At 42.8% G+C, this 22,575-nt stretch overlaps 1 protein-coding gene across 1 annotated transcript in view; it reads left to right on the top strand.

The window, feature by feature from the left end:
* Positions 1–22,575, top strand: part of METTL24 (methyltransferase like 24) — a 98,053-nt gene that overhangs the window by 33,624 nt on the left and 41,854 nt on the right. Inside the window, exons 2-4 of the mRNA XM_059401203.1 lie at positions 425–523; positions 6,908–7,047; positions 15,659–15,887. Of these exons, the coding sequence (XP_059257186.1) occupies positions 425–523; positions 6,908–7,047; positions 15,659–15,887 (468 nt within the window). The remainder of the gene's footprint in view (positions 1–424; positions 524–6,907; positions 7,048–15,658; positions 15,888–22,575) is intronic.

Below are 22,575 nucleotides of genomic sequence, written 5' to 3'. Positions count from 1 at the left end.
CGAGAAAGCGGCAGCCTGTAGGAGATCAGTGAGGATTCCTTAAGTCTAAGGAACGGCAGGGTGCTCAGCTACCACAAAGGGGGTTTTCCTAGAGATGGGGAGTGGCTCTGTGACCTACAAAAGCCCCAGTGGGGAGAGCCTGATGGGGTCAAGCGGAGTTTGCTCTGAATCAGAAGTCAGATGTCCCCAGGCTTTTGCAGTCTTTTGCTCAACCCAGTAGCTGGGCTTTCTCGGGCCCTGTTTGCTTCCTTGTGTGACATGACCTTAATGACAGCAGCTCCAACCGGGGTGCCCTCTGCCTGTGCTCAGACGAGATCATTTGGCAGAAGCGACCGCACAGCTGCACTGATATCCTGTGTCCTTGTCACCCCCACCCCGAGCGCCGCCACCCTTCACACATGGGCCTGTTTTCTGTCTTTCGCAGGGTCCCCGGTGGCACATAGATCTGCAGCCGTGGGCGGGCCCTGCTCAGTCCCTGGAAGAAGAGGTCTTGAGGTTCCTGAGCTACATCAGCACCCCTCAGGTTGTATTCCGGGTGCAGACGGGTTGGGAAACACGGAAAGATACCGAGCAGCCCCCTTTAAAAAGGAGTTGGATCAGCGAGGGGCTGGGGAATCTCCCGGGGACCCCTGGGCGGGACTCGGTAGGGACAGAGTCTTTGAGGCTTTGCCACTTAAACTTACCACTTACTCAGAGGCAGATAAGATGCCTTCCATTCGCCTCAGCATCTTCTGCCTTCCAGGGCTGTCCTCGTCTTGAAATGCTTTAATGATTCATTCCGATGTGTTTTAAAGATCCACTTCTGGCAACTGCTCTGCAAAGGCATTCGAAGCAAAAGATTCATGCCCGTGAGTAGGCAGTCAAGTGTGTCACAAAACAAACCCATCATCCGGAGGCTCATGTTCCATTTTGTATTTGGAGGAATCTGCCTTTTCGCTTTGCTCCCACAGGTGCTTGGCAGACCGAGCCCCGCTAGGCCAGAGAGCCCAGGAGATGAGGCAGGCTGAGAAGCTCTCCTGTTCAAACGCTCTCAGTTCTCAGGGGACGGAAAATCCTGAGGGAGCATCGGCCTTTACCGTGGTCATTTAACACCCTGTGGCAGCGCCAGCCAGGGCTGAGTCCGTGCCCCCAGCAAGGAAAGGGACTGTCCACTCAGCAGAGTCTAAGGCTCTTGACAAGCAAAGCAGGCTATTCGGTCCTCAAGTAGCCTGATCCTGGGGACAGAGACACACTAGAGAAGATCAAGGCCCAGGGGATACTTCGCCCTGAGCTGAGCTGAGCTGAGCTGAGAGGTGTTAGGAAATTAGGAACTCGCACTGCCTGGAACGGGCCTCGGTCCCATGGGAAGGTCCCCTGGGGGCCTGGTGTAGCCCTGGAGGTCCTGGGCTCTGTTGATGTCCCTTCGGCCCACTGGTTCTGGGCATCCCACTGGTTCCCCAACACCTTCCTGGCAGCAGAGCCCATTTTTCATCTGTGGAAAGAACATGTTTCTACATCTTTAGAAGGCTACTTTACGAGTAAAAGAAAGTCCCATTTTTCATGTAATGCAGTCAGACAATTGGATCTTAATATCTGTCACCTAGACATGGAAGTAAAAGCTTGTTGAATTAATCATCAGTTATGTAGGATGATAAATTTGATCCCCATGCTTTACATAATTTCATCTTATTTTGCTGCTGCAAATTCATTTGGTGGACTTTAATAGGCTTAATTAAAATGTTGAAATTTTAATTTTATGGTTTGGTTTCTACAGGAAGGACATGAAGTCTTTGACTTTAAGAAGCCCTTAAGGCACCAGAGAAAAATGCAAGGTGTTAACTTTATGAGTTGGATTTGAGAACTGTGGACCTGCCACCCCCCAAATGAAGTGACCAAGTAAAAGTCTCCAAATCCCATTTTATATGTATTTCAGGTTAATGTTCTATAACTTATAAAAGGCATGAAAGGGTTATTTCAAGCCCCTCTTGGATTTTTCCCATGAGTTCCACGTCGAGAGGAGAAAAATTTTGAAGGGAAAAGAAAAATATCCTACAAGGTAGCCTGATGTGACCCTGGGCAATTTATTTTGCTTCTCTGGCTCTCACTGTTCTGATCTTGAAAAGGAGGAGAGTTATTAAATTATTTCTTAGGTTTCTCCCAGTTCTCTGAGCTTATAGTCTGCCAAGAGTAGCAGTAGCAAAAGATCGTTATTGACTAAGTGTTTTTGAGCACCTACTTCGTGCCAGGCCCTGGGAATACAGTCTCTGACCTCAAGCAGCTGAGAACTAGTTGGGAAGGTAGTTAAATGGATGCATTATTCAGCTTGATGAGCATAACAAAAAAGATCTGGGTGTTGGAGCGCACTAGAAGGATTTTCATCCTCCAGAGAAACTGAGATAAAGTTCTAGATCTCACAGTGGTTTTGCAATTAGGGGTTGTTTTGCCCAGGTGGGGTCCTATGTTCTGGACTTCTACGTCCCTGGGAAGCCAGCAGGTGGGAGCTCATCAGAGATGACAGGAGCTCATTCTTTATCAGGATATTTTGCTAAACAGCGTTCCCTCCCCCTCTCTACATAAAGCAGAGGGTTGTTTTTTGTTTGTTTGTTTGTTTTGTTTTGGGGTTTTTTGGGCTGTTTTGGGGCTTAGGCTTTGTTAAGACTCCTCTTGACAACGAAAGCCTACAAAACTGGAAGAATATTAGAGTCACTGTTCCCCCAAATTTCCACAGTTAGCAGTCGTGAGTCATAACGGGCCAGGGAGGAAAAAACCCTCTGAAGGTCTTAAAGCAAATTCCACCCCCATCCTCTTATGCTGCTTTTTAAAATTAAAGAAAAAAAAATCTCCCTCAAATCTGTGTTCAAGCTTGCACAGCAAGGCCCAGCATTTGCTGTGTTTGTCACTGATGCATTCATTCCTGAAGTCAGCAGGTATTTGTAAACCCCTGTTCGGTGGCCAGTAGTGACTAGGGTGGGCAAACCGAATCGCATACCCCCACTTACTGGCCGACCACCTAGGGTGCACGAGGGTTGTGTGTTCTCTGATGGGCTGAGGGGAAGGCTGGGGGAGCTTCCCCGGGCAGGGGAGCTTGGAAATAGAAGCACAGGGCGGGGGACAGCGTGACATCAGACTGCAATGTGATGGCACCCCGTGGACTTGCACATTGCAGTGGCCCTGGTGGCACAAGACACCTGGGGACCTGAAGTTTCAAGGAAACACCAGAGGACGAGATGTTTGGTGCCATGTGCACAACATCGACCCCAGTTTAATTAGGTATCGTTTTCTAATGTCAAAGACCAGAAGGACATCTCTGAGTTCTGGAGTCGAGGAGATGCTGCTGCTAACAAGAAATGGTTAAATCATAAACACAGTACTCTGTTCTAAGGGAAGGCTCCAGATCCAGCTTTTGTTGGCCACCCCCAAACCATATGCCTCTAGGAAGCAGGCCTTGCAGCACAAAATTAAGCAACAGTTGCTGTTTTTAAAAAGAAAAAATAGATTTTAAAACATTATCTATTTGTCTAGCTATCATCTGTCCGTCCATCCATCCATCCATCCATCCATCTAACCATCTACCCATCTGTCTATTTGTGAGAATAACATAAAAATCCAAGTCCTGGAGATGCAAACTTTACAACTTTATAACAATCATATCTATTATATTTACTGCTACACACGTACACCCTGGGATAAAAGCAACAAAAATACCACTCTTTCCTTAAATTTTGCTTTTCAAAATAATGGTATTGCATATACATACAGTTGATCACTGAAGTGATTCCGCCAGAAGTTCCCAAATTTGAAGGGCTACCTTTGCCAGATTCTACTTGGGCATTGCCAGATAGTCTGTTCTATCTTTTGGGATACCAGTTGAAAGGAGAGTAAACTAGTCCCTTTAAGGGGTGCCTGGCTGGCTCAGTTGGTGGAACATGTGACTCTCGATCTTGAGGTTGTGAGTTCGAACCCCACATTGAATGGAGAGATTTAAAAAAAAAAATCCAACTAAGGAAATAAATAATCTTAAAAAAAATAAATGAATCCCTTTAAGTTAAATAACTAAAATGCATTTCAGAAACTATTTTTTCCTGGAGTCTCTTATCCTTTGTGCAGGCCTAATTTGCTAAAATTACAAGGGGAATTAGAAGGAAAGAACATAAGTTACTGGAGTTGGAGCTTAGCTAGGAGTTACTGGCCTCGATGATTTTGCTTGCAAGAGTTTATTGAAGCCCTGGCCATAAATCTTAACGAGAACGTTTGAAAAATCAATATTTAATTAATTTTTAGGAGCTGAATTTTACCGATTCCTCCTGGTTGTTTTCAAAAGCCAATGTCTTCAGGTGAGATGGTTAATAAATGGCCAAAATGGAAAACACTCCTGTGTTACATTTTTGAGCTCGGAGAGGAAAGGTCAACATTAGCAGAGAGACTGAACGGAGAAGAATGTCTTTCCAACAGGGATATATCTGTGCAAGATGAAATCCGTGGAAGAAGAAACGCTTGAAGTGTCACCTTTAATAGAATGAAACTCTCCTCCCCAACATTGAAAGGAAGGGCTGCTGAACCTCAAAGCCCCGAACCTTGACCCTTATTATTTATCTGGTTTCTGGAGGACTTGCCTTAAGTGTCATTGCCCGCCTTGCTGGCTTGCTGGGAGTAGGTTTGGAGGGGTTGCTGTTTTCTTTTTAAAAGCACTGGCCCAAGTGTAGCCTCCTCCCTGAGTTGGCTAAGGCACAGGTGAGGCTGGGCTGGACCATTTCAGTGGGGCTTTACACAAGGGCGTCTATAAACTCCCAGGACCACCAGCAGAAGCATGGCTTGGAGGAGTGTATTAAAATGCATGTTCCCAGGCCTCTACTCAAGGATTCGGACTTTACCGATCCATAGTGGGACTCAGAACTCTGGATTTTCAAGTACCTCCTGGGTCCAGCAGGATGTAGGTGGACCACACCTTGGGAAACACAGCGGGAAAGGTGAGACTTCACCTTCACTGACACTACCAGTGTCAGTGGGGTTAGGAGGCAGTTGGGAACAAGAACCTGTAAGTGTCCATACCCTGTTCTGATTAAGAAGGTTCTTAGGGAAGAGTACACACAAAGAAACGGGAATCATCAAGCCGCTTTGATGAAAGTACTCTAGGAGGCTGCCCTAGAACAAATGGGACAGGCTTAGGAGGTCTGGCTGTGCTCTGGGGACCTATAGAGCTGCCCAACTGGCTGTGTATGGGGGGCAGAGCATGTAGCAGAGGGACAGTGCCGACGTTTAAGGCACTGTAACCCGCCCACTAGTAAGAGGGGCCCAGTGAACACATTGAACGTTGATTAATTAGATTAGCAGTTCTTCCTCCCTTGCTGGGTGAGTGGGGCCTAGGCAGTGGGCAGGCGGAGGCATAATTTCCACTTATCTGTGGGAGAACAGAAGGAAATGAATTGTACACATTAACATGTTGATGCACCCACTTAATCAACGTATTCTGTAATAGTTACTTGAGAGAAGATTTGATTCCACTGTTACTATTTTTTCCCTTTAAAGAGTGATAAGACCTCAGTTGAGAGAAAAGAATACATCTACAGGGTTTCACATTTCAAGCTTCCCTCTAAAATGTCCAATTCCTAGCAATGGACTCTCTCCTTTATCTCTGATAAATAGTGCCGGATGATTTTGTCAGGTCAGCAGCCCTAGGTGACGGCAAGATCAGGGAGATGCCGCGTGCATTGAATAGGCTATGTATATATAAGCTTTTCAGATTAGAATTTTGGAAGCTCCATTAAATAAAAGAATTGGGCAAACTTAGAGTATCTTCTTCAGAAGAAAATAAGTTGCTGTTCTGTTTTCCAGTGAATCAGAGCGAGGAGCCCAAGAACATCCTTGGCTCATGCAGTGCTCTGTTGTCCATGATGTGACAGCCAGAGCTGCTGCCCGATTCATGGAGCGCGATGGTGATGATGGGCGTTCGGAGGGGTTCAGGGGAAAACTGATGCTTGTAACGTCATATGGGCCCCAGAAGAATATCTTGGCCACAGAACCTGCTTCCTTTGGTTCCAGCAAACTCCATCATGCACACTGTGCCAGCCTTAAACACAGAATTCCTTATTATACAGTATATTTGTTTTATATGCATTTGAAATCAGAGACTTGCTTCTGCTTGATTTAGATACATGTTCCCTTTGATTTCCTTATCTAATTTTGATAGATGAGCTAAAAGAAGTGCTTTGGTGAGCTCAGGCAGAGCTTCCTTCCTGCGTGGGGCTCTTGCTCTTCTCCCCTAGGAGGAAACTCATTAGTATAGTGTTTCATGAAGAATACGGTTTGGGGAGCAGGGACGACAAATGGATCTCACTTGACCCTTGATCAGCTGTTTACCTGGGATAGTGCATGCTATCTTTCTGGACCATGGTGGTCCCAGCTTATCTGCCTGAGACAAGGAATTGATAATCTATATCCTTCTGAGACCTGTGCCCACAATCGTATTTCACAACTTCCTGTGAGAACACTGTGGGTTACAGACCTCTGTGTTTTGCCAGCACCGTTCTCCTTGTCTGGAATGCTTTTCTTGATCTCAGCTTCTTGGTCAACTTCTGTTCATCCTCCAAGGCTAACACACCTCTGCAAAGCCTTCCCAGACCCTTCCTCTCTGCCACCTTTGCTCCTGACTTGGTCTGTCTTGTGTACTCTGTGCTATATAGCTACAGTAGTCCTTAACTTCCCTTTGAACCTACCTATAGTCTCCACAAGGCTTCTTCTAATCCAATATTTGGAGTTCCTCTGAATATCTGGTGCAGTCTTGTGTTTCCCCAAGGAGAGGAGTAGTTAGCAGTGGAGAAGGACATAACTCTCCTGTTACAGCTTTCAGGGACTGGGGGAGCATAACTCCCTACCTACCATTTATCATCCATCGCTTTCAGTTATTCATATTGATTTCCAATCCTTACAGATTGCATGCAATCACATGAGCACAGACAGCCTAGCTACTGACGCCAGCCCTGCAAAGAAGCCCTGGTCAGTCTGTCTTGATGACAGGTTTGGCTTAGTGCATCAAATCCGCAACAAGCAATGCCGCCTCTACTCTTTAGGGTAAGTGCCTTTTATAGCAGAAGAACACAAAACACTCCTGCGAGTGGCGAAGGCTTTTTCGGCAACATAAAGTTACGCACGGTCAACAGGTGCTGGGCTTTGCCTCCTGCCAGCGTTTCAGACCCCGTTGGCTGTCATGTAACTGTGAGCACTGCCCTTGCGGGTCACCAGAAGTGGCTGGGGCCATTTTCTCTCCCATGACCTACACTTAGTTGGTAAGTGGGCAACTTCAATTTTCAGCATGATGAGGATGGTCCTCTTGGTGAAGCCAATGATTTCCAGCTAGAATTACAACGTCCTTATTACAAAGAAAATATTAAGAATTAAGAAGAGAAGGAACAGCAGGCATATTGGAAATTCTATACATACTTAGGATGAGTGACCCAAGATGAATGATTCCACTGTTGGATTTTTATGTTTTGTGCCCATGGTAAATCCATGTGTACTTTACATTAAAAAAAAGAAAGAAAAGGGAATTCTTGTGAAAACATTGTGATTTTGTCAGAACTGTGGGAAATATTAATATTCCTGTATTCAGGCCGAAAGTGACCTAAATACACAAATGGATTTGGAGAGTTTTCTATAAAAGGACAAATAGAAAGTAATGAGACTATTTCACCAATTACAGCAGTACTCACATCCAGACCTGAACTTACAAATATGTGTCTCAGAAAACAAAAAAGGCAGAAAAGAGTTATTTTTATTGGGGACACCCTATTCCACAGACTCTCTGTGGAAGCTGTGTGATGAGGTTCTTAGGCAGGACCGCTGACGTCCATTACAGAAGTGCTGGGGACCTTAACAGGTGTCTTGTGCTTTCTTTTCACTGATAGATTTCAGCACTTCTGTGATTCACATTCAGGCACGTGAATGACAACTGTCAGTGTGAATCCTAGATGATGGGGTTGGGCGGGGGTTGGGCCTACATTTGTGTATGTGCCCAGAGGATCACCATCGATGTCAAACTCTACCAAACAAGAATTGTTAGTTGCAGTCATTGTGGACTTTTTGTAAAAATGAAAGTTTCAGGTAAGAGTTTCAGGATAGTGGAAATGTTTTTCTATGGCTTCAATGAAGTCTGTATCAGGGGGGCTTTGTACACACAGTAGGCACTCAATACATGTTTGCAACATAAATGATTGCACCAGATAAGGAGACTAGGGAGAGACGCTGGTTATGCTGTGATTTAAACCAGGAGGCAAAGGTTTAGGAAATTAGTTCCTCAGCCATTAGAACAGAAGGGAGCCTACCAGCTTTGCTTCTAGCTTGTAGAAAGAATGGGAGTTTTGACAGTAGACTTTATTTTCTATCATGTTAAAAATGTATAAAAGTAGGTCATAAAAATAATTTCATAGTACCACATGCAAATTGGAGAGCTCAGCTTGGTCCTGTTTTCTTGCTCTGAACTGCCTTTATATTTTACATATTATTTTACACCCTGGAATAATCTCATTTAAAGCATATCCCTGAGTAAAATGAGAACTGGGAAAGCTGTTGAGGGGAGAGAGCTTTAAAATTCCTTTTTTGCTTTCTAATACTTCAGAGCCATTTGATAAGAGAATCCTGCTCTAAGATTTCAGATGACTTCATGTAAAAAGGTAGTTTCTTACTTCCATTGAAATGCTCACTGTTCAAACTCAGCTTTCTAAAGAGCAGATAGGGATAGTTGAATTCTTCAGAGAACAGACGTGACTAGATGATAAGCGCCAACTTTGACTCAAAACCGAAAAATGCTTCATTGAAGACTGGAAATTAAAGAAAATATTTCCGATGGGTAAAGGAAGGATGCTTTGGGTTGTGGATGAACAAGGAGGTTGCCCTGTGACTCAGGACAGGGTCTGGATAAGCCTGCCCCCTTCGCAGGTGGATTGCTCGCCTGGAGGCAGGTAAATGGCCCGCTGACATTTCAGTTGATGCTGAGGGAAGACAGAGACCCAGACCAGAAGTGGTGGTCCTGAAATGAGGCTCAAGAACAGGGAATGTGGGCCCTGGGTTCTCAGGTTTGGGAGGATGGGGGGCAGTTGTGAGATGGCAGGGAGGGCAGGGGGCAGGTGGGTCACGGGGTCCCCACACCAGGCCAGTTTGTGCTCTGGGCTCCTGGGCTGTGGCAGGAGCAAGACCATGTCATCCTGGCACACCGAGGATGGCAGATAAAGCCACCGCTAGGGGTCGCCTTCCTAGACACGGGGAAAGGGATCTGAGTACAGAGGACCAGAAGACAAGGACTACATGCCTTTCCTCCATCCCAAGAACTAGAGGAGGAATCAAGTTCACCTTGTCTCGGAGTCTGGAACATCTTTACGAGGAGTCAGACTTTTTTTTTTTTCTTTCTTTTTTTTTTTTTTTTCTGCAGCTAATGTAAAAGCATTTCTCTGGGAGAGTGTGTGTACTCTGGGTGAAGCTCAGCTGAGAATTAAAATCGGATCCTTTTTAACTTTGAAATGGGGGTAGAAGAGACCAGTTAAGATAGGGGAAGGTGCTGTACAGGCAGGTTATGTCCCCGGAAGGAGGAGGAGCAGAGGAAGGAGGGGCTGTGGGTTTCGGTGCTCATGTCTTCTGCCTGACCTCTTCAGCTGGGGGCTGCCCTGAGCCTCTTCTGTGTGAAGGGGAGGGTGCGGGTGGGGTGCGAGGGGGTGATAGCTAAGGCCAGTGGGGGAAAATCACCTATTTTATCCTGCCTGTCAAAGACTCTTATTTCAGGGGTAGACGTGAGAGTGGAAGAGGGAACTTGAGAAGGGATCGTGCCTAAGTCCGTCTTTTTATTTTATTTTTTTTAATTTTTTATTTTTTAAAGATTTTATTTATTTATTTGACAGACATCACAAGTAGGCAGAGAGGCAGGCGGGGTGGGGGCGGGGAGGGGAAGCAGGCTCCCTGCTGAGGCAGAGAGCCCAATGCGGGGCTCGTTCCCAGGACCCTGAGATCATGAGAAAAGCAGAGGCTTTAACCCACTGAGCCACCCAGGCGCCCCAGTCCATGTTTTTAATCTCTTCTTTTGTTCTCTGGTAGGTGGCACCATTTGGTTTCAAGGCATAAATTCTCCGCACGAGACAGAAGAATGTTCGGTAGATGACACGTGGTTAGGCAACAACCGGTATCTTGGGTGGGAAAGCGGGGACTTCCTGGCGCCATGAGCATTTCACGAGGAATGACTGAGATCCAGAGCCAAACCTTTTCAACTTGTAGGAGTTCAATTAACACAGCCAGCGCTCTGCTGTAGATGAATGAGGAATCAGAAAATCATGGACCCAAGGGTCCTTTTAGATAATTTCTTCCCTAATCACCACCTCCCGCCCCATGAAATTTGAATGGCATAGATAATTTGTATATCTGTTTGTGTAATGTGTGTATCTGTGCCTTCCATGTAAAAAGGGGAGGTTTTCTTGGCTCCCAAGAATGGGTTTTTGCCCCCTTAGGGGTGATATCATCCCTGCTGAGAATACATGTTTTAGATGAAATCGTGGCATTTTATGAAATGTTATTTAACAAAACTAATAATTATAACATCTTTTTATCTACTATTGTGTTATTTATGCTCCAAAAAACCTATTCACCCCCCTCTAGTAGCTGCCAGTTTACAGATCTATTCATAATCACCTCAATAATTAGATAACAGATAATCTAATTATCTATTAGAGCTCATAATAGATCACCATTTGGCCAGATTCTCTGGGTCCTGCAGGGTTGAAGAATGGGTTATTGAAAGTCTTGGGGACACCGTTGTCCAATTGTGTCACTTCTTCGCATCCTTATGCCTCAGTGGTCATAGTTAGAAACCTTTCCTGTATCTGGTTAGAAACCTGTCCTGTATCAACTTTGTTGAGTTATAATTCACATACCATACCATATAGTTTGCTCATTTGAGACATACATTTCAATGGTTTCCAGTCACTACAGTCAAATATAGAACATTTTCGTCACCCCAAAGAGGAAGCCACAAACCCAGTAGCAGTCATTCCCAATTTCTCTCCAACCCCTTTCCCACTTTTCACCCCTTATCCTAGGCAACCACTAATCTACTTTCTGTCTGTAGATTGGCCTTTTCTGGACATTTCATATAAATGGAAGCATACAACATGTGGCCTTTTGTGACTGGCTTTTTTCACTTAGCATCAAGGTTCGATTTTGTAACAGGTATCATTACTTCATTCCTTTTAATGGCTGAATAATATTCCATTATATGGATATACCACATTTTATTTATTCACTCATCAGTTGATGGCTATTTGGGTTGTTTCCACTTATGGGCTCTTGTGATAATGTTGCAGTGAACATTCATGTACATGTTTTTGTGTGGACATATGTTTTTACTTCTCTTGGATGTATTTTTCCTTTTTCCTTTGGTAACAGAGCTAGTGAGTTTTGTGGCACCTTGCCAAAGACTGCATTCCCTAGCCTTCCTTGAAGCTCCAAGTGGCCATATGATTAGCTTTGAGCAGTGAGATACGAGTGAATGTGCTGTGTGCAACGTCTAAGCCATGCCCTAAGAGGAAAGGATGTGACCTTCATTCTCTTCCTACTTTTCCCTGCTGCCTGGAATGCAGATGTGGCGGCAGGGAGTGGAACAACTCTCTTTGATCATGAGATAGGAGCCTTATGAGATACATTTCTTGCTTCATGAAATAAACATAAAGTAGAACATTCCTATAAAGTAGAATTTTGTACAGTGAATTCTCTTTCAAGTTAAATAAGAGCAGAAAATGATTTTCTTACAGACCAAGTACATTTTTGCTGTAACTAATAGTTTTGTTTTGGTTATTTCATTATTTTCCTATAGTTATTTGTTAAGAAATCTTTCTTCATTAAGACTTGTGACCTTCAGCTCAAGGGTTATATTTTATTTATCTATTTGTCTCTGGTGTCTAGTATAATGCCTTAAACATATTAAAGTGCTTTTTGAAAAGTATTTATTTGAGAGAGAGAGAGAGTGAGTGAGCAAGAGAGAGAGCACAAGCTGGAGAAGGGATAGAAGGAGAGGGAGAAGCAGACTCCCTGATGAGCAGGGGGGCTTGACATGGGGCTCGATCCCAGGACCCTGGGATCATGACCTGAGCCAAAAGCAGATGCTTGACTGACTGAGCCACCCAAGTGCCCCTTAAAGTGCTTTATATATTTATTTATATATATATATTTATATTATATATAATATATGATATATTATATTATATTATATATTATTTATATAATATATATATTTATATATTTATATTATATATTTATTTATATATATTTATTTATATACACAAATAGGACAGTGAAACATAGCCTGCCCTATGCTGTGTTGGATACTGTACTATGTATTCTGGGAATTCCAGACCCTACCTTTCTAGTTTTCTCTCACTTCGAGCAGCATTTTATAGATCTGTCGGTCAGCCATCATCTCATTGCACAGCACATGGGATTCAGAAATAAGCAGAATATTACATTGCATGTTAGCTAAGTTGAATTTAAATAAAAACTTGAAGAAGTACCATTTGAATAAATGAAAGTAAGAATTACAGACCCTGATTCAGTGAGCGCTGTTTATTATTTTCCAATTTAGTACACTTACATCTTAAATGTATTTTATTTAGTAAAAGTAACATAAATTAACCCCAAAATGACAAATTTCAATATTTTCATGTTATTTAGGGTATTGTACAAAATAGTTCCTCACTATATGATGATGAACTTAAATATGTATGTGTGTGCTTATGGTGTCTCTGGTAGAGAACATTTGTACATGTGCAGAGAATTTCTGGAAGGATACACAAAAAATTGCTAAGTGTGATTATCTCTAGAAATTAGTGGTCAAAATTTCTAGGGCTAGAACACTTCAGCTTTTCATTCTATCTATTTCTTTGAATGCTTTCTATGAGTATTGCTATTTTTTCATTATAAAAATTAGTTTAAATTGAAAACATACCAATATACAATAAAGTGCCTTACTAAAAATGTTAGTTACAGAAGTGTATGTGCTTAATTTAATTCTTAAATTTTTTTGAAGTCTTGATTAAAACACATGGTTTAGAGTGGAGAATGTTTCCTTGAAAACTATTTCGAAAATTCAGAGAAAGAAATTATTCATATTTCTCTACTCTAGAAAGTTTACATACAAATTATATTTAGTGAGGACTTTCTTGATACAGTGTTTTCTTAGTAAAGTTACAAAACTGCCATTTTTCATGAGATGACCCATAAAACACTAGTTTGCTCATCTAAGTTTCAATATATACAATTAAGTGAAAAATTCCTTGGGCCAGGTGAATTTGGCAATATTCTGATCTATACAGAAAGAAATCTGTCTACTAAATAATGTATTGTCATTCTTATTCAATTCTTGGACATACAGTGCATGGCAGGTTTATAAGTTAGCTATTGCTGTATAACAAATCACTCTAAATTTCAGTAGCTTTAAAACCATTATTTATTACGGCTTATATGTTTCCAAATCAGCTGGGCTTCTGTTGATTGAGGTTGGGCTTAGCTGGGAGACTTTCCATCAAGGTGTGGTAGGCCAAGGGCAGTTCTGTTTTTCACAGAAGGCTGGTGGTGTCACAGAGGCTGGGGTACCTCTACGTTTCATGTCTTATGTTTTCCTGAGACAGCAAGTTTTCATCATGAGCATGATATGAGAGAGTGGACAGAAGTACTTAGAGCCTGAGCTCAGGACTGGTATACTGTCAGTTCCTTCCAAAAAGGAAATCATGTGGTCAAGCCAAAAAATCCTGCCAAAAAAGGGGCAGGAAGGGACACCCTGCCCATGATGAGCAGAGCATGGCAGTGGTATGGATGAAGGGTGAAGAATTAGAGCCAGCAAGTCAGTCTGCCACACCGGATTAGATGATGGAAAAATTGGGGGGACACTAGGATAGAGATGACAATGGGCTGATCTGGGTGAGTGCGATAAGAGATAAAAATTAGGAAACAGTATCTTTTGGGTAAAGGGAATGGTAGTGTTTGTGAGAAGAGTGCTAAATCTTCTAGCCAAAAGGGTAGAGAGAATTACAGGTAAGGGACAGCAGAAGGTTAACGTGCCATGGATCCAGTGAGGGGAAAAGCAGTGGAGTAGAAGTGAAGAGAAAACAAGGCAAGAAAAAGTATAATCAGAATGTCTAGGGGGAGGACCTCTGTGCCGAAGACTTATTTTAGTCAACTAAAATCAGGTAAATAATTGTTAGCCAGTGAGCTTGTATGTTTCCATATTATGAAACAATCTGAGACAGTAAAGTCTAAGAGAACGAAGCATTTCTGCATGGGGTTCAAGTTCGGTCGATGTATTATAGATACTCTGGGAGATTTTGGTATCTTAAATCACATCTAAATATAGTATTTCAGGCAAAGAAGCTGTAATCACCATTTAAAAAAATAATCTTCTTTCATTTAATTTCATGTTTTTTCATCCAAACTGATGCTTTAATCAAAGTGATGAATATAACTCCACCAAATACGTCTGAGTAATATGACAGAGTAAATTAAAAATGTGTTAATTATATGAGTGTTCTGCATGATATGTTACATACTGCGTTCGTAGGTACAGCTAATTCATAATTTCTTCCTCCTGTTGATGTGACTTTAAGTGAGGTATCTCTTCTATTTCTTGAGTAGAACCGCATAGAGTTGCCTTTTCTTTAGCTGTACTATTTTATTTTATTTTTTGTTTAGCATTATTATCATCAAACACACCTTATTTATTCAGCTCTTTGATGTATGAGGTCAGTTAAGGTAAACCCATAGGTAGTTGCCTGTAGGACATCTTCTGACATGTTAAATGTCCTCATAAGGCAGGGCTGATTTCCTCTATTATTGTTCTAATTGCTGCTTTCATTTTTATTTTTTTTATTTAATTTTTTTCCCAGTGTTCCAAAATTCATTGTTTATGCACCACACCCAGTGCTCCTTGTGATATGTGCCCTCCACGATACCCACCACCAGGAAGCTGTACTATTTTTTTTTAATGATTTTATTTATTTATTTGAGAGAGAGAGAGAGAGAGCATGAGAGGAGAGGGGTCAGTGGGAAAAGCAGACAGGGAGTCTGATGTGGGACTCGATCCCAGGACTCCAGGATCATGACCTGAGCCGAAGGTGGTCACTTAACCAATTGAGCCACCCAGGCGCCCCGGAAGCTGTACTATTTTAAAACGCATTCCATTTCTAAGGAAACAGCTATTGTCTTTAAGTCAGGCCTCATGCATCGTGGCCATTAGAATGGAGACAAAGTACCTCATTAGCAAACTGCACCTCTCCCTAAGGGAACGGATCCCAGCGCTCATATTTTTGACGTCTTCTGAGAAAGCCTCTTAAGATCACTGGATCGTCTTGTTTCGTTGCTGCTATGATTCACATCTTTGTAAAAAATTAATTTGGCATGCCTCTGCATGTTTGAACATGTGCTTTGCTGGTCTGCATTTAGCAGATGATGTCTCTGCTTGCTTGATACCCAGAAGCTCTTAGCGCTAATGCTTTTTGTGATAGAAGAAGGTTTATTGACTGTGTGCAGTTAGCCATGTGTTAAAACAGGAGAAAGCTTGGTAAGAGTAAGAAAATTGGCCTGAGAATCGTCTTGTCAATCCAACACTTTTGCTTCGTATTGCTTTGTTCTTACTGATTTCCATCCTCTTTCTTTCTAGGCTGGGGAGTGACGATACACAGTTTGAGGTTAGCTTAGCCAACAGTGGATGCGAAGTTCATCGTTTCGATCCTAGCGTGAAGTCGGCTCATCTTCTGAAGAGTCGGCGCCTCTGGTATCACCGCTTGTCCATTGACTGGCGGGACCCACACCCAGCTGTGGCGGCCCAAAACCCGTATAGCAACACCAGAAAGCTGGGCACCATTTTGAATGAATTTGGGCATCACAAGGTGAGAGTTTTCATTTGATTGCATAATGAAATTAAGTGAACAGACTCATGAACTTGGAAAAAAAAAAATGCAAACCCAGTATTGGACAGTCGAGAATCCAGTTTCAAACTTCGTGATGATCGCCCGTCATTATTTATAGAGTCAGCTCGGTAGACATAAAGTTTTGGCAAAGATTGAGGTCTTTAAGTTGATTTGTAGATCGCAGTTGCTGTTGGGTAGTGCTAGGGTTTTGGCTAAGACTGGGCAAGGAAGTGAAAAGCCTACTACTGGCAGGGGCTCAAAAGTCCCATTTTCATTTGGCAATCGACTTAAAATGTTCAGATGGAGCAAACTACTTATGCCGATCCCAAATACAAAGAAATCGGGGCCAGGTTTTTGTTTGATAAGAGATCGCCCACATATTGTGTTTCTCACTGCTGTAGCAACTGTCTTGAGTCTCCAGGCTCTGGAAGGCCAGAACATACGTTATGTCTGATTAAAATGAACTTTGTAAAATGAAATGGACATTCTGTGTGTTGCAACGGATAAAATTATGTCGAAAGATGTCAGATCTCTGCAAGTGTCTTCTTGTGAATGGATAGCAAAAAGAAACTCAGTCTTTGAACCGTGTTCCTTGAAAGCAAAATTTTTGGTGTAGACCTGAGGCAATTGCATTCTGTAGGCAAATACTAGGTAGTTCTCCTGAGTGTAGTTGGCCTGTGTTGGTTTGCCAACCCTTCCCAGGCTTGGCCTATTTTACCTTCCTGTTCTCAGCCAGAGATGACATGTGATTTAGAACATGCCAGAATGGGTGTTTCTGAAAAACAGCATACATGGAATTCAATTTTAAACTTGAGTTGCCTGCCTGATCTTTAATACAAGGGCTTTTCCTCATTGTGTTTTTTTACTCCTCCTCCTCCTCTTGCTCCTCGTCCATTTTTTTTTTTTTAAACTCCCTTTAATTGGACAGCAGGAGCTCCTTCAAGAACCACTTCAAAGAATTTTGCTGCTCTTCTAACATGTGATAAACGACTGATTTGTATTTTGTTCTGCCATTGACAGTAACTAGCATTTAATGATTAGGAGACTCAATGCAACATACACAGGATTTGGGGGGTAAGATCTTCAAACAGAAACTGAAGTGGGAGCATTTTTCAGAACTTTATTTTATTTTTGCCACTTATTGCCTTCAGAGACCTGTGGGGGTTTCTTTGTGTTTTTTTTGTTTGTTTGTTTGTTTGTTTTGTTTTGTTTTTTTTAAAATTTTTTTCCTTACAGCTGAACATTACAGGCTTGATTCTCTAATATGTCAACTCTTGGTGATTCAGACAGCTAGCTACAGATTCTTTGTGTTCAGTTGGGACTCCTGTTGCTCCTCCTTAAGGCTCTTTATTCCCTGGCCCTATCTGCCCTCACCCTTCAAAGAATAGACTTTGTCGAGACTGCTTTTTTGGAGAATATTTCAGCAAAAGATTTGGTAAATGTGAGGATAAAATAAGGCTTTGAAGAATGACCCGTGGATAAAATACATCCAAGCCACATTTCCTATGAAAATGTGTTTTCAAATAATCAGGTATGCACCGGAATTGTGTTTGTTTAACTCCGCAGGAGCCACAGTGGGCAAAGTTTTATGCTGAGGATGAAGCACGAGATCTTTTAATGAGATCTTTTATGCTGCTCCTGGGACAGCAGAAATATTTACAGTAGTACCTAAAAAGGATAAATGTTTTAAAGGATGTTTTTAATATTCCTAAGGCTACTTATTTTTATTAAAAACATTAGTAATGACACCTAAAAATGGTTGAGATGGTAAATTTTATGTTATGTATATTTTACCACAAAAAAAAAAAAAGAACACGAAAGCGATCTGGGCCAGAATTGCCAAGTATATATTTGCTGCTTTAAAAATGATCCCAGGTTCATGGGATCAAGCCCCGAGTCTGGCTCTCTGCTCAGCAGGGACCCTGCTTTTTCCTCTCTCTCTCTGCCTGCCTCTCTGCCTACTTGTGATGTCTGTCAAAAAAATAAATAAATAAATCTTTTTAAAAAATTCGATATGGAGGATTTTGAAAGATTCTGATATTCTTTCCTAGGTGTTTTTTTGGTTTGTTTGTTTGTTTGTTTTGGCAAATGCTTTAAAACAAAAAGCGGAAATGAAACCCATCAGTGAGTGATTGCTTCCATTAGGAACAGGCCTCTAGAAGCTATGTGGTGCCAGATAAAAGGAAACTGCATTTCTGGCCTGCAACAAGCAAGGTCTGTTTTCATTTTCCTGCATGTGTACAGACAGTGGTAAAGAGGAGGTAGCCCTGGCGGGGAAAGCAAGTAGAAAACTCTCACACACATGTCTGTCCTTGAGTCTTGCCTTCTTCACTCATTTCTTCTGCTACCGACTTTAGAAACCAGAAGGGTTTTTGTTGTGTTATTTTCACCTCATGATGTAAAACTGTTTCATACAGTTAGGAGGTGTTTTCTAGGGGAAGCTGTGATTTTTCTTCTTTTTATTCATCCGTAGATTCCAGCTACTCAGGCCAAAAGGAAAAGCCAGACTCTGAGAGGGTGACAGAAAGACGCATAGGGCTTTTGTTCTGCTTTGAAAACTCTTGGGTAATTTTAGTTGCCAGCTGTAAATCAAAAACATTTCTAAAGCATCAGGTGAGAGCAGCAGCATCAGCAAAAGTGGGAGAACCAGAAAGCCAAGTCTGGCAGGGAATCCTATTCCCTGGGTCGAGTATTATTAATGATCAGCTGGCTTCTCCTTGCTGATGTGCTTGTTGCTGTAATGATGCTTAAGAATTTTTCCAGAACAGGACTGGGTGTATTGAGTCTGAAATTTCCACTCATATTAATCATGATGTGTGCTTTTTCCCCCTAAAGCCTTTATTACACAGAGTACCCTAAATGATCCAGGCTGATTGAGAAATTACTACTTTCAGTCTTAACCATGCCATTGATCGAATGAGTAACAGTACTGCCTTAGAGGTTACCTCTGGAAGCTCGGTGATTAACGTTTGAAGCACCCATTCTCACGTTAGTTAGTTAATTATTATTATTATTATTATTTTCATTAGCATTTGGCACCATTTGAGTCATTTAATTGCTCTGGTGCTCCATTTCATTGCCAGTGTAATAGGGACCACGATCCTTCCCAAATGGATTGTTTTTGAGAATTCGATCAGAGAGCGCAGTGTGACTTAAAAATAATTGTAAACTCGGGGGCGCCTGGGTGGCGCAGTGGGTTAAAGCCTCTGCCTTTGGCTCAGGTCATGATCTCAGGGTCCTGGGATCAGCCTCCAATCAGGCGCTCTGCTTGGCAGGGAGCCTGCTTCCCGCCCACACCCTCGCCCTACCTACTTGTGATCTCTGTCAAATAAATAGATAAAATCTTTTAAGAAATGATTTTAAACTCAAAGAGTTTTAATGAACAGTTTCAGTAAGTCTTCACAAAATTTTATAGAAAGCCTTTCTTTTTTTCTTTCTCTTTGTTTTCTCGGAAAATATATCAGATTCCCCAGGAAATTGATAACCGCACCTAATTCAACTCAAGAGTTTTTAATGAAAGCTTTGTGCGGAAACTGAAGGGCAATTGGTTCTTCAGAGGGGGTCGTAGACAATTGGGACTGTTTGCTGCCCCGGGGCCCGGAACAGCTTTGCTGGCAATCGTGTAGAAAGTAAACACTGTGCTGTAGAGAAATTAAATAAACTGCTGAGAATTAATACGGAGCAGAAGCAGAAGCAGAGCGCGGGGCCTGGGGCCGCGGGTGGGATGGCTGCGTGGGGGCGGGTCCCCGACTCCTCCACCCCTGCGTGGGGGCGGGCTGTCCCCCACTACCCTCGCTGGAGGGGCGGGGCCTGAGTCCCTGGGCCTGGAGCTCCACACCCTTCACCAGACCTCAGGTCTGTCCTGCGGTAGGTAGGCAGGTGCTGTGCTGCAGACAAGGGGCGCTTTGAAATTAAGCCACAAAAACGTTCCCTTTCCTTTTGCTTATTACTTGAGCAAATTATAAACAAGATGTTGATAGCGCCCTAGAGTGAAAGGCTTCTTGGGAAGAATACTCCGGCTTTGCTGGTGGAAATGGAAAATGGTAGACTCAGGAAGAAAATTTCTCTGCATGGATATATTATGTCACTCTTCATTCCTGGAAATTTCCTTTGCCTTAAATTCTCCTTTGTTTGCTGTTAGTTCTGCTGTACCAGTTTTGTTTGTTTGTTTTGTTTTGTTCTGTTAAATATTTATATGAAATATCATTCTAGATTCCTCTATTTTCTTTTTTTTTTTTTAATTTTCATTATTTTTGCACCACACCCAGTGCTCCATGCAATCCGTGCCCTCCATAATACCCACCACCTGGTACCCCAACCTCCCACCCGCCGCCCCTTCAAAACCCTCAGATTGTTTTTCAGAGTCCCTAGTCTCTCATCGTTCACCTCCCCTTCCAATATAGCTTTAGTTCACGTCCTTTGTAATCTCCTTCTCTTACAAATCTCACTTTTCGGTTTGTATTTGGCATGGGGGTACATTTTCCCTTAAACTTTCCTTTAAGTCAACTTTAAACTGACTTACCTTTCTTAGAATTATCTGGAGAAGTAGTACCCATGGACTCAAGAGTAAACTGTGGCTTACTTATGTTTTCTAATACATGTTAAAAATACCTAACGAACAGAAGATTTTGAAATGCTTATTTGTAGTGCCTAAATCATATTTCATGTCATTTTGGCTCATATTTAATGTATAGGTGAATCACCGGGGAATCTAATTAAAATGCAGACGTTGATTCTGAAGTTCTGGGGTGTGTCCTGAGATGCGGCATTCGTGGCATGCTCTCAGGCTCTGGTGAGACTGCTGCTTGGGGAACTATACCTTGAATAGCAAGACCTGTAAGGTAGTCTGAGTAACACAGGAGCAGAGGATGTTTACTAGTAATGGGTGTCTTCCAAGAGGCCTGGCACTGGACCACTTTATTTTAGTTTATTTCATTTTATTTTATATTTTATTTTATTATTTATTTCAGTGAGAGAGAGTGAGCACAGGGGGGAGGGTCAGAGGAAGAATGAGTGTGAGAAACCCAAGCAGACCCCCCGTGGAGCTGGGAGCCAGGCCCTGGGCTCCATCCTGGGACATGGTGATGAGACCCCGGCCAAAACCAAGAGTCTGCCACTCAACTGACGGGGCCACCTGGACACCCCTGGACCACCTTGTGTTCCGACGTCCGCCACCCTCAGCCTGAGTCCCTGCCAAGGGTGGTATGAGGCACCGATGATGTCCTATGCTTCAGATCATTTTTCCATTTCTGTGCCAGCCTCTACCAGATTTCAGTTTCAAACTTGCTTGTTTCTTGGAACAAAGTTTTTTCCTCGGGAGGGACATTCCTTTATAAAAATGTCTCCCGGGGCACCTGGGTGGCTCAGTGGGTTGGGGCCTCTGCTTTCGGCTCGGGTCATGATCTCAGGGTCCTAGTATCAGGCCCCAAATCGGGCTCTCTGCTCAGTGGGAAACCTGCTTCCTCCCTCTCTCTCTGCCTGCTTCTCTGCCTACTTGTGATCTCTGTCTGCTGAGTAAATAGATAAAATCCTAAAAAAAAAAAATGTCTCCCAGTGGTCTCCCATACCAGTTCAAGGCCCAGACATGCCCCAGTCCTAGGTGACTCGTGGTTTACTCTCCAGTTAGATCCCTGCCTGTCAGAGGTATGTTCCTAATGAAGGAGCATATGGCTTAAGAGCAGGACTCCCATCATTAGGCTCTCATCCCAACTACCTAGGGAAGTGCTCAGGAAATATATAAGGTACATGACCTCACTTTCTACCCAGCATCTTCCTAAATAAAACGTGCAGGTAATGAAGTTTGGATGCTTGATCTTTTCACACAGCCCACCGCAGAATTCCGAAGCGGCAGCTAGACCATCCCGAAGCCTTATCCACTGACGTTCAGGATACTTGGATGGAAAACACCATGGCAACAAGATATGCTATGGTAAAGGTAGAAATCCAGGTGACTCTTTTAGGGCCCAGGGCAGTCTTCCGTGTAGACTTGTTTATATTACTTTTCCAGAGAGATGTGTGTATCTTCTGTCTTTGAAGGCAGCTTCGTCTTGCAGAAATGCTATTTAATCATGACAAGCCTGCATTTCTGTGAAATGAGCCAGTAGCAATTTAGGAATAATGAGTCAGCTACGCTCCTGAATTGCAATTTGAGATGTAGAGACATTTTTCTGTCCCCATCAATCTGTAGTATACCTAAAGGACAAACCAGCTTGGGAACGGGGATCTAGAACTTCGGCACTCAACACGTAGGAAATGAGTTTCGGCTTTTTACCCTTTTTCACTTATCTATAATGGTAAGATTTGCTGTGAAGCAAATTTCTGGGCTCGTAGTGATTTTTCAGACCATTCAGTTTTTAGCTAGCATGCAGGTTATAAAGCCTGTTAGAAGAACGAGTTAGGTGCCTCTGGATCTAGCAGTGGTATGTGTTTTCCTTGGGCAGAAGCCATGACTGGTGAGTCGTGCGTGAGCAGTGCTCCCGTCTGGACACCCACTCCCATCTCTACAACCGAGTGGTTCTCAGGTTGCACTGTAAGCATTGGTAACACTGGAAAACAAACCAAAATTAATAGCATAAGCAAAGGATCCCATCAGCTAGGGACCTTGATTAAAACTTCGAACCCAGGGGCACCTGGGTGGCTCAGTGGGTTAAAGCCTCTGCCTTGAGTT

Source organism: Mustela nigripes, chromosome 5 (assembly GCF_022355385.1).
Source record: "Mustela nigripes isolate SB6536 chromosome 5, MUSNIG.SB6536, whole genome shotgun sequence".
In the NCBI taxonomy this organism is placed as follows: domain Eukaryota; kingdom Metazoa; phylum Chordata; class Mammalia; order Carnivora; family Mustelidae; genus Mustela; species Mustela nigripes.
The sequence above is the reverse complement of the archived record's forward strand: the minus strand, read 5'-3'. Positions and strand labels throughout refer to the sequence as shown.